This window comes from Antechinus flavipes, chromosome 3, assembly GCF_016432865.1.
Source record: "Antechinus flavipes isolate AdamAnt ecotype Samford, QLD, Australia chromosome 3, AdamAnt_v2, whole genome shotgun sequence".
NCBI lineage: Eukaryota > Metazoa > Chordata > Mammalia > Dasyuromorphia > Dasyuridae > Antechinus > Antechinus flavipes.
Window position 1 is genome coordinate 204,561,589 of NC_067400.1, and position 12,771 is coordinate 204,574,359.

The 12,771-nt window shown below is 34.5% G+C and overlaps 1 protein-coding gene across 1 annotated transcript in view; it reads right to left on the minus strand.

Annotated features, from left to right (window-relative positions):
- The window catches only part of BMX (BMX non-receptor tyrosine kinase), a 79,540-nt gene that overhangs the window by 10,543 nt on the left and 56,226 nt on the right, over positions 1-12,771 (minus strand). Inside the window, exons 13-16 of the mRNA XM_051984468.1 lie at positions 12,502-12,576; positions 11,726-11,897; positions 8,200-8,416; positions 3,139-3,203 (exon numbers count right to left, since the gene is read on the minus strand). Coding sequence (XP_051840428.1) covers positions 3,139-3,203; positions 8,200-8,416; positions 11,726-11,897; positions 12,502-12,576 — 529 coding nt within the window. The remainder of the gene's footprint in view (positions 1-3,138; positions 3,204-8,199; positions 8,417-11,725; positions 11,898-12,501; positions 12,577-12,771) is intronic.

Sequence of the window (12,771 nt, forward strand, 5' to 3'; positions counted from 1 at the left end):
TGGGAATATTACTCCCATACAGAAACTCCTCTGTCTCAAAACTAACAAGATGCTCTTTGCTTTCTTACTGAGTCTCTAGGTTCCTCAGAGAAGTGTAAGAGAAGAAATAAAAGCAGACACCTAGCACATAGAGTCATAAGAAACAAGAAATTTAGAGCTGAAAAAGACCTTAGAGATTATCTTGTCCCGTCTCTTCATTTTTGTAAATAAGGAAACCTAAAAATTAAGTAACTTGTTCACTAGGAAACTGATAACAGGCAGGACATATTTGAACCCAGATCTTGGCTTCAAATCAATACTCCTGCCACCATGTCAAAAATATTATGGGTTTTATGAATTACAAATGCAAGCCAAGGACTTATTTATTCTCAAGAAACAAATTAAAAAATTATCACCAAAGAGGAGTTATTGCATAATTAAAATCAAAGTAACTGATGGCACTAAGCAAATATTTCTAAATGCTGAACTTAATGAAAAGATTTAAAAAATAGATTTACTGAGATAAACTGAGATAGTTTAGGAGACTGCTATTTGAGTTGGAGTCCTTCATTTCTGAAGTTAATGTGAATGCCTCCCTTTTTATCACATTTTTTTTAAAAGCAAAGAGCAGGAATTCAACTCAAATGGACTTTGTCCAGATTAGGAGGATTACAGTCAAATGAAATTAAAACCCCCCATGCACTAATTGTTCTTTTACACATTAACTCACTGATATGACATATCTCCCTTTTGTGCAAAATAATATTAACAATCACTCTATAGTTTAAATAGCATGCTAGGGCAGGGAACTAGGGTGATGAAAGACAGCTCAGGAAATCCAGTACTAGGACAAACATTCTTAACATAATATCTAATGCTATTAAAGGAAGAGAGAGGAAAGCTGTTTCTAAATCACTCAGCGTTAACCCTGATGTGGCAGCGGGAATATTGAACAATGGTATCTTACTTAGTAAAGCACCAATAACACCCTTATTAGTGCTAGGAAAATTTCTATGGGATGGAAAGGAAATTTTCTCCAGTCTTATCTAGGGTGAGAAATAGTTCTGCTGTTCTTTTGAAAACATGTAGGCAGACTTTGGAGGGAACTCAGAGATTTTTATTGCAGGAGGCTTAGATTAAGCTACCATTGATGGGTTCCAGAGTGTCCATAAGATTGGACAGGAGTAAAAAGGTAACTATGTCTTTATTTTCACCATCCTCTAACTGAAATTCATCTTTTCTTTCAGTTATGTTTTTTTTAAGTGATTTTGAGAAGGGGTCCACAGGTTTCCCCAAAGTGCCAGAGGGATCATGATATCCCTTTTTGTGATTTAGTGAAATCTTTCTCATTTTATCAATGAGAAATACATGTATAAAGATGATGAGGTTGGTGCATGCATTGCCAGAGCTAGCTCACTGTTTGGGAGGCTCCGTAGGAAGGTATAGGAGAGAAGAGGTATTAGACTGACTACCAAATTGAAAGTCTACAAAGCCACTGTGCTGACCTATTATTGTATGCCTGTGAAACCTAGACAGTATGACACCATTTGAATTGTCTTAGAAAGATTCTGAAGATCACTTGACAAGATAAGATACCAGACCCTAAGGTTCTTTTTCAAACTAAATGTATCCAAACTCTGCTGCAGAGAGTGCAACTCACTGGGCTGGCCACATTGTTTCAATGCCAAATGTATGCTCACCAAAAGATTATTTTATGGATAATTCACACAGGGCAAGCACTTACAAAGTAGCAGAAAAAGTGATATAAGGACATTCTCAAGGTCTCTCTTTAAACGTTTAGAATCAATTATATAACATGGGAGACACTGGCACAAGATCACCCAACATGATGTGCCCTCATCAGAGAAGGTACTGTACTCTATGAGCAAAACAGAATTGAATTAGCTCAGAAGAAACACTAGATGTGCAAAGTTAGACAATCCACCCCAAATGTTCACAGAGATTATTTCTGTCCAATCTATTATGTCCAATTAGTAGAGTCTTCCAAGCTTGTATTGGTCTGATTAGCCATAGTTGGACACAATGTATGTTAAACCCAATATGGTGAAGTCATTTTGGCCCTTTCCAAGAACCTTTTACCAATGAGCTATATAGTATAAGCAATAAAAAATTAAAAGCTTACTCAGTCCTAATTTCTTCTTTCAGGCAAAAACAAAAGCTAAATAGGCCTTGCCCTCTAGCGGTTAATATTCTGCTAATGGAAATGAAATATATGCATATAAGCAAATAGAAAACATATATAAAAAGGTAATTTAATGAAAGGCACTGACAACTTTGAACAAATACTGCTTCGAATAATAAAATATTAATATTTCTATTCTAATTAAATATTAAACATTAATTTTTACAAAGCAGCCTTGGAATGCATTTCCATTACTAAGCGAGATTTCTAAGTTGAGAATTTTGAAGCACTCAGAGCTGGCAAAATTATAAAATATCTATAGTATGAAAGGATTTAATCCAGGATGCATATAGTATATAATAAGCCACAGTCACTGTGGAGGTGTGGGGAAATTTGGAACAATGATTCTTAATTATTAAATTAAAAATTAGCCAGAGGGATGGCAACTTCATGACAAAAGTAATATTATTGAAGATCTAACTCAGTTTCAATTGATCAGTGATGGACAGAAGCAACTACACCCAAAGAAAGAACACTGGGAAATGAATGTAAATTGTTTGCATTTTTGTTTTTCTTCCCCGGTTATTTTTACCTTCTGAATCCAATTCTTCCTGTGCAACAAGAGAACTGTTCAGTTCTGCACACATATATTGTATCTAGGATATACTGTGACATATTTAACATGTATAGGACTGCTTGCCATCTGGGAGAGGGGGTGGAGGGAGGGAGGGGAAAATTCGGAACAGAAGTGAGTGCAAGGGATAATGTTGTAAAAAATTACCCTGGCATGGATTCTGTCAATAAAAAGTTATAATTATTAAAAAAAAACTAATATTATTGGATTCAAACAAGTGGAGACAAGATACATACACTGATCATATAACATGTGACAGTATAGAAAAGGAATATAAATAAAAGATGATAAATTTCTTTTTTGCTTTGTTAGCAGGTCATATTATTTAGGAAAACATTAATCCAAATCCCATTTCTCTGTATTCACTTAGAATCTGCCTTACCTGGTCATTCCAAAGTCAGATACTTTCACTGAAAGGTCACTGTCAACCAAACAATTCCTAGCAGCCTTTATGGGAGGGAAAGAATAGTAAATTTGTCAAAAGGTCAAAAGTAAATAGAGAAACAGAGAAATTGTCTCTAATAGTTAATACTTAAAGAAAAATCTCAGACAATAACAATACTAGACAATAATAGAGAACTTTTAAGAATTGTCAAATATTACACATTTGAGCATCTGCATGCTCAAAATATATCTTTGAGCCTCTCAATAAGCTAAGTATACTATGTCCTATTTTTCTTATTTTATAGACATGTGGGAATTGAGTGAACCACATTGACTCTACTTTGTTATTCAATTCTGGATCTAGCTTAGTTAGTTTTCTATCCAGTTATGGGTCTAGTCCAATTTCTCTCTTGTGAGAAAGCTTTATCCAAAAGAATTCAAATGAATTTATTAATTCAATAGGAATTATGGGAAAACTTTGTTGTATTGTATGAACCCATACCTATATGTCTGGGTAGCTGAACCACCTTTACCTGTAGCTTAGAGACTTTTAAATAAGGATCAAGGTCTGTTTGGGAATATTGCTTCTTTTAAGGTGTAAGTCAATGAGAATGCTCTCTAGCCCATACACTAAGTACACCCATAACTATTATTATTTTATAACCTGATCCTATGACCAGAAGAACCAAATGGCTCACTTGTGAGAGTCACTTCAATGCTTTCAACCAATAAGAGGCATTCATACACAGTAGGCATGGAAAGGTGAACTCTATAGGAATCTATCATTAAATATTCCTGTCATGTAAAGTAAATCTATATTACTTCAAAGATGAACACTTCTTTGGTATCCTCAAGTACATTTCAAGATTAAATGACATGTTGATTCAAGGACTATTTAGCTTTAAACATTCTCCAAAGACAGATTTTGATTGAATTACAAAGAAAAAACCTCAAACCTCTATTCCATATATATGTATGTTTATATGTATACACACATATGGTTTGTGATATGAAATGGGCTCTTTATCATGGTACAGTTCCTGATTCATAGTAGCTCACATTTATATAGTGCTTCCAAGGTTTATAATGCATTTTACACACATTATCTTATTTGAACTGAAGTAAGAAGTACAAATATTGTTATTTCCTATTAAAAAACAATTGAGAGAAGGGAAAAGGAAGGAGTTATAGCATCTACTATGTACCAGGCATGTGCTCAAAGCTTTACAAATATTATCTTATTTGATGAGGAAAACAAATTCAGAGAAGCCAAAAAGGATCTGCCCATGGTTCACAACTGTAAAGAGTAGGAATGTAAAACCAGATCTTTTGATTTTGGGGGTAGCTAGTGGTATAATGAGGAGAGTATCAGGAATCAGGAAGATATGAGTTCAAATCTGACCACAGGCACTTACTAGTTGTGTAACTGTGGGCACATCACTTAACCTTGTTTCCTCATCTGTAAGATGAGCTGGAGAAAGAAATGGCAAACAACTCCAGTATCTTTGCTAAGAAAACCCACCCTGGACTTACAGAAAATTGGAACAACAACAATTTTTTATTCTAAATCTATTACTATGTCTACTGTACCAGACTGCCTTCCTAATAAGTGATTGACTACAGTTGATTCTCAGTAAAAGCTAAGTCAATAATAAAAACTAATTATAACAACAATAGATAACATTTGTGTAGCATTTTGAGGTTGGCGAAGTTTTTTCCATATATTATTTCATTAAGTCCCAACAACAACCATGGGAGGTAGATGCTATTATCCCCATCTTACAGATGAGGAAACTGAGACAGAGCTAGTATTTGGATAAAATTTGACCAAATTTTTCTTCTAATTAAATTATGCAAAATTCTTTTCTCCTAATGTTTTCTTAAAGTCTTCTTCAGACATTCTCAATTATGCCAAGAAGACTTCTTACCCTAGAAGTTTCCTTTGCTCCTGAACTTCTTATTATAGAAAGTTGAGCCTTTCAGAGGAAGAGTACTTTTTTTATCATGCATCTACCCAACTAGTACCTAAGTAGGTACCAAGAAGTATCCAAGTATCTTCCTCCTTTTTTTTTTTTTTTGGTAGAGTTTTCCCTTATAGAGTATATTGAGTGATTGGATTTGTATTCCTAGCATTTAACACAATGGCTGCTACATAATAAGTGCTTAATAAAAGCTTGTTGATTTGACTTGGCTTTTTTTTTTTTTAGAGTGAAAATACTACATTGTGGTCTACCCTCAGTTCCCACAGTCCTCTCTCAGGGAATAGATGACTTTCTTTATCATAAGACCATTGGAATTGGCCTGAATCATCTCATTATTGAAAAGTTCATCAGATAAAGGCCTCATTTCCAAAATATATAGAGAAGTGACTCAAATTTATAAGAAATCAAGCCATTCTCCAATTGATAAATGGTCAAAGGATATGAACAGACAATTTTCAGATGATGAAATTGAAACTATTACCACTCATACGAAAGTGTTCCAAATCACAATTGATCAGAGAAATACAAATTAAGATAACTCTGAGATACCACTACACATCTGTCAGATTGGCTAAGATGACAGGAAAAAATAATGATGAATGTTGGAGGGGATGCGGGAAAACTGGGACACTGATGCATTGTTGGTGGAGTTGTGAATGAATCCAACCATTCTGGAGAGCAATCTGGAATTATGCCCAAAAAGTTATCAACTGTGCATATCCTTTGATCCATCAGTGTTACTTCTGGGCTTATATCCCAAAGAAATACTAAAGAAGGGAAAGGGACCTGTATGTGCCAAAATGTTTGTGGCAGCCCTGTTTGTAGTGGCTAGAAACTGGAAATTGAATGGATGCCCATCAATTGGAGAATGGCTGAATAAATTGTGGTATATGAATGTTATGGAATATTATTGTAACCTTGTTTCCTCATCTGTAAGAAACGAACAGCAGGAGGATTTCAGAGAGACCTGGAGAGACTTACATGAACTAATGCTAAGTGAAGTGAGCAGAATCAGGAGATCATTGTACATAGCAACAGAAAGTTATACAATGATCAGTTCTGATGAACTTTTCTTTTTTTATTATTATTATTATTTTTTAATTTTATAACTTTTTATTGACAGAACCCATGCCAGGGTACTTTTTTTTTTACAACATTATCCCTTGCACTCACTTCTGTTCCAATTTTTCCCCTCCCCTAGATGGCAAGCAGTCCTATATATGTTAAATATGTTGCAGTATATCCTAGATACAATATGTTTGCAGAACCGAACAGTTCTCTTGTTGCACAGGAAGAATTGGATTCAGAAGGTAAAAATAACCCGGAAAGAAAAACAAAAATGCAAATAGTTTACATTCATTTCCCAGTGTTCTTTCTTTGGGTGTAGCTGCTTCTGTCCATCATTTATCAATTGAAACTCAGTTAGGTCTCTTTGTCAAAGAAATCCACTTCCATCAGAATACATCCTCATACAGTATTGTTGTTGAAGTGTATAATGATCTCCTAGTTCTGCTCATTTCACTTAGCATCAGTTCATGTAAGTCTCGCCAGTCTTCTCTATATTTATCCTGCTGGTCATTTCTTACAGAACAATAATATTCCATAACATTCATATACCACAATTTACCCAGCCATTCTCCAATTGATGGGCATCCATTCAATTTCCAGTTTCTAGCCACTACAAACAGGGCTGCCACAAACATTTTGGCACATACAGGTCCCTTTCCCTTCTTTAGTATCTCTTTGGGATATAAGCCCAGAAGTAACACTGATGGATCAAAGGGTATGATAACTTTTTGGGCATAATTCCAGATTGCTCTCCAGAATGGTTGGATTCATTCACAACTCCACCAACAATGCATCAGTGTCCCAGTTTTCCCACATCCCCTCCAACATTCATCGTTATTTTTTCCTATCATCTTAGCCAATCTGACAGATATGTAGTGGTATCTCAGAGTTGTCTTAATTTGTATTTCTCTGATCAATCGTGATTTGGAACACTCATATGAGTGGTAATAGTTTCAATTTCATCATCTGAAAATTGTCTGTTCATATCCTTTGATCATTTATCAATTGGAGAATGGCTTGATTTCTTATAAATTTGAGTCACTTCTCTATATATTTTGGAAATGAGGCCTTTATCTGAAGAACTTTTCAGCAATGAGATGATTCAAGCCAATTCCAATGGTCTTATGATAAAGAAAGTCATCTATTCAATTTCCAGTTTCTTGCCACTATAAAATGGACTGCCACAAATATTTTTGCATATGTGGGTCCCTTTCTTTCCTTTAAGATCTCTTTGGGTATAGGCCTAATAGAAACACTGCTGGATCAAAGGATATGCACAGCCTGATAACCTTTGAGCATAGTTCCAAATTGCTTCCAGAATGGTTGGATCTGTTCACAATTCCATCCAGTGTCTCAGTTTTTTCACATCCCCTCCAACATTGGTCATCATCTTTTCCTGTCATCTTAGCCATTCTGAGAGGTATGTGGTAGTGCCTCAGAGCTGTCTTAATTTGCATTTTTCTGATCAATAATAATTTAAAGTACCTTTTCATATGACTAGAAATGGTTTTAATTTTATCTGAAAATTGTTCATATCCTGGAGAATGGCTTGAATTCTTATAACTTGAAACAATTCTCTATATTTTTAGAAATGAGGCTTCTATTAGGATCTTTTAATGTAAAATTTCCCCCAGTTTACTGCTTCCCCTCTAATCTTGTCTACATTGGTTTTGTTTATACAAAACCTTTTTAACTTAATATACTTATAATTATCCATTTTTGTATTCAATAATGTACTTCAGTTCTTTTTTGGCTACAAATTCCTTTCTTCTCCACAGACTATCCTTAGTTTTTCTAATTTACTTGAAATATTAATCTTTATATCAAAATCATAAACCCATTTCCATCTTATCTTGGTATTCGTTAGATGTGGGTCAATGTCTAGTTTCTGCTGTACTAATTTCCAATTTTCCCACCAGTTTTTTGACTTGATTTCTTAATACCAGAGCACAGCTCAATCAAGTTTCTTCACTTCTTTCTCTCTTTTTTAGAAAAACTAGTTTGCTTACCAAGTCTCGGTGTATGAACTGGTGGCTCTCTAAGAATGCCATTGCTTCACAAACATTGTAGCACATTTCCAGAAGCTGGAAGGGTTGGAGTTCTTTCCCATGACATTTCAGATAGCTGAGCAAACAACCATTTGTAATGTACTCAGTCACTATGTAGATGGGGTACTTCTCAGTGCACACACCATAGAATTTGACCAGCTTGGGGTGGTTGAGTTTCCTGAAACAAATCAATTGTTGAAACTTGAGCTTTTTTCCTTTCATTTAACTGATGTCTTGAAGGCATATCAAAAGGTGAGTAGTACAGGACCTGGAGTCAGGAAGACCTCAGTTTAAATACAGCCTCAGATGTTTACTTGTTTTGTAATTCTTAATCTCTGTCTGCTTCAGTTTCTTTCTCTGTAAAATGGGGGCAGTAATAACACTTACTTCCCAGCGTTGTTGTGAAGATTCAATGAGATTTGTAAAGCACTTTAAAACTAATAATGGCTAGTTGTTATGATGATGACCACAATTAATTCTACAGAGAATTGTATGTATTTAACCTATTGGATTACTTGATATCTAGGGGAGGGAGGGGAAGGGAAATGAAAAGAGAAAATTTTGGAACATAAAGTTTTGTAAGGGTGAATGCTGAAAATTATCTTTGCATGTATTTTGAAAATAAAAAGGTATTATTTTTTTAAAAAATTAACTATATCTGGAAGTCCTCATAGTTTTTCCCTCTTGTAACTTGGAATTAAGTGGAAAGAAACAGAACTTGTCCTGTTATTAGAATGGCACTTTTACCTCCAGAGCAAAAAAAAAAAAATTGGCTTATTTTCCAAGCCCTCAAAGTTTATAGTGCTTATGGAAAGCTTATGGTACTTATGGGACAGGTGCTTATGGGATGACTTGTACAATCTCTCCTCAGGAACAGAAAAGAGTTGTTTCAGAAACCCTGACTCATGATCATTTGGGGATAGAGATTACATAGCCTGAATTATATCCATGCTGTCCTATTCTAAGTATTATAAATAGAAATTACATGAAAAAATTTCATTTCTTCTTTTTTTTACCTAAATTTAAATTCAGGATCCTAATTTTAATACATTCAGATATGCAATATCCTATGACCAAAAGTCAAGTTAAGAGTATGCTATCATTTTTCATCTACTTTATAAAAAAAAAAAACCACTTATTCGGGTTTATATGTTGGGTGCATGTATATATATATATAAAACTTTAAAATATATTATCTACTCTGAGTTTTACACTACCTCGAGAGGTAAACACAAAAAGTATTATTATCTTAAATCATCTTACATATGAAGAAATGGAGAATTGAAATGGTCCAATGATTTATTCAGGATCACATAGCTAAGAGGTGGGAAAGGTAGAATAAAATAGAGTTTCAACTTAAAAAAACCAGATACATATATAAGTAGAAAAATGAATAGATAGATAATAGATGAATGAATGAATAGATAGATGATCGATGGATAGGTGAATGACTGGAAAGATGAATTGATAGCTGGATAGATAGATAACTAGATAATGAATAGATAGAAATATGGATAGATAAATGGGTAGATAATTACACAGATGACTGAATAATTATGTAAATGGATAAATAGGTGAGTGAATGAAAAAATAAATGAATGAATGGATAGATGGATAGATAGATAGAATGACAGCTCTAATCAGAAGAGACTTCAAAAGTTAAAATGCTCATTTTGCAGATGAGAGAACTGAGTATTGAAGTTAAGTGACTTACTAAAAGATCATAGAGAAATCACAGAGATAAATGTTAGAAGTAAGATTTGGATGTTGGTATTCTTACTCCTTAGAGTACTTTCTTTTCCACTTTGCTGACAGTCCTGTGGAATCTTTTTTAGAAACTCATCACTTATGAAAGGATGTCCATCAATTAGAGAATGGTTGAGTAAATTGTGGTATATGAATGTTATGGAATATTATTGTTCTGTAAGGAATGACCAGCAGGATGAATACAGACAGGACTGGCGAGACTTACATGAACTGATGCTGAGTGAAATGAGCAGAACCAGGAGATCATTATATACCTCAACAATGATACTGTTTGAGGATGTATTCTGATGGAAGTGGACCTCTTCGATAAAGAGAGCCTTAATTGATCAAAAATGGACAGAAGCAGCTACACCCAGAGAAAGAACACTGGGAAATGAATATAAACTGCTTGCATTTTTGATTTTCTTCCCGGGTTATTTATACCTTCTGAATTCAGTTTTCCCTGTGCAACAAGAAAACTGTTCGGTTCTGCACACATATATTGTATCTAGGATATACTGTAACCCATTCAACATGTAAAGGACTCTTGCCATCTGGGGGAAGGGGTGGAGGGAGGGGGGGAAAATTGGAACAGAAGTGAATGCAAGAGATAATGCTGTAAAAAATTACCCTGGCATGCGTTCTATCAATAAAAAGTTATTAAAAAAATAACTCATCACTTTGTGAGTGTGTGTGTATGGGTGTGGCGGGGGCACGGGGGGAGGAGCCAAGATGACAGAGAATCAGCACCAGATTGAGCCTCCAGATGGATTTGGAGTGACAGAACTCACAAATATTTGGAGTGTAATAAACTAATAGCAGAAGACATTTTGGAAGGACATCAGGAAAAGTTTGTCTCAATCAGATAGGATAGGATGCGGCCAGTGCAGGTGCAAGGCCGGGAGACCCAGGGTAGAGAAGCCTTATTGGATTAGATTGGATCTCTGCTTTGAATACAGTAAGCATTCTATTAATGTTGAGGTTATATCTGATTGACCCTGTTATCATCCAGTCAAATCATGGATTTTTACCAGTTAAGAGAGAGGGCAGAAAGAAAAAAAAAAGTCAGAGGGAGGTGGTTCTCTATTGTAGCATCCCAGAACTATCTCTTTAGGTGAACACTTTTTATCATTGGCTTAGATGATGGTCTAGATGGCATGTTTAACATATCTGCAGATGACTCAGAGCACACAGGTAGCTAACACATTGGTCAGCAATGCCAAAAAAGTTCTTAACTGACTAAGAGTTTGGGCTAGATCTGGTAAGATACAATTCAATAGTCAGGGAAAAGAGAAGACAAAGGAGAGGCATATTATAAATAATAGTTGAAGGGATATCTATAGAAAAGGGATTATATTTGGCCCTAGGGAACTCAAAGAAATAGGTAGAAGTCACAGAGACAGATTTTTGCTCAATGTAAGATCATGTCTACAAATAATAAGAGTCAACCCAAAGTGGGTTGGTCTCCTTCAAAAGACTATATGACTGCTATGTGAATGATGCCAAAGGAACTCCTGATCAGATACAACTTGAATAAGATGATGTCAAAGCTCCTTGCAACTCTGAAATTAGTTTATCTCATTTTTCTTCTGTATAAACAGTATGGAAATTATTTTTTCAATGAAGTGAGGAAAGGAGAAAATCTACTCGTTAAAAAAAATAAAGTATCCAATAGGAAATTAATATGATTTTCTTTTCCAGTTTAGACAGAAGGTATCTTAAGTAAAACAATAGAACTTACATCATGGTATGGGCCTCCTGTATGAATTCGTCTTCCGACATAGAACCTTCCTTAATCATCTTAATGGCAACATCATACTTCCCTTTCCATTTTCCCAGATGCACCACTCCAAATTGTCCACATCCCAGTTCTTCCAAAAGAATAATATCTTCTCGCTTTAGCTCCCAAATTCCTAGACCAAAACAAATTTCTTTAGTAATCTGGTAAAAATATGAAGACATGGGAGTATAATAATCTTATGATTTGTTTTAAAATATGTTGAAGGTACATAGAGAAAATATGGCAAATTTCTATTAGATAATTGTAAATCTTAAAAAAAATAGATGATATCCTTTAAATGCTAGTGACATGAAAATTTTAAGTCATTGTAAAGTTAGACACTCCTATGAAACAATTTCACCTGCTTTCTGATTACATTTTGAGACTGGTTTTCTGGTATTTGCTGGAGTAAACAGAAGGAAACAGAAAAAAGAGAAGGTACTCAACTTTCAACACAGGATCAGTATTGATAAGAGGGAAAACTATCAATTTCACTGACTGTTATTATGGGTATGACAATGAGATATTATGGGTAGAGGCTGAGATGAGGGAAACATTAAAAAGCAAAAGAAAAAATGGATATATTAGCATTACAGATTTACTGCTGTCTATCTAGAGGTTATTTCCTACCAATTCATTTCTTTCCATGAACATAATCATATTTATCTACTTAAAAAGAAAGGAAATCATAATATTATGAATAAAATAGTTTAGGAAATTAAAAGCAAATGGCATACCATTTCCCAAGGATGCTGTGAATGGGACCTTATTGGCTTTGGTAGATACTGGATGTCGAAGCCTTGTAATCATGCCTGCAATAATAAGAGAATAATCAAATACCCATTGTAGCTTTTTAGTCTCTTAGTAAATAGTAGAAGGAAAAAGCAAATAATTCAGGCAAATAATAAATAGAATGTAGTGATTCTGTATTTGAACAAATCTGATATTTTGTCTATACTTATGATATGAAATAAATTTTAGTACTGTTAGAACTTATGATCCTTTGA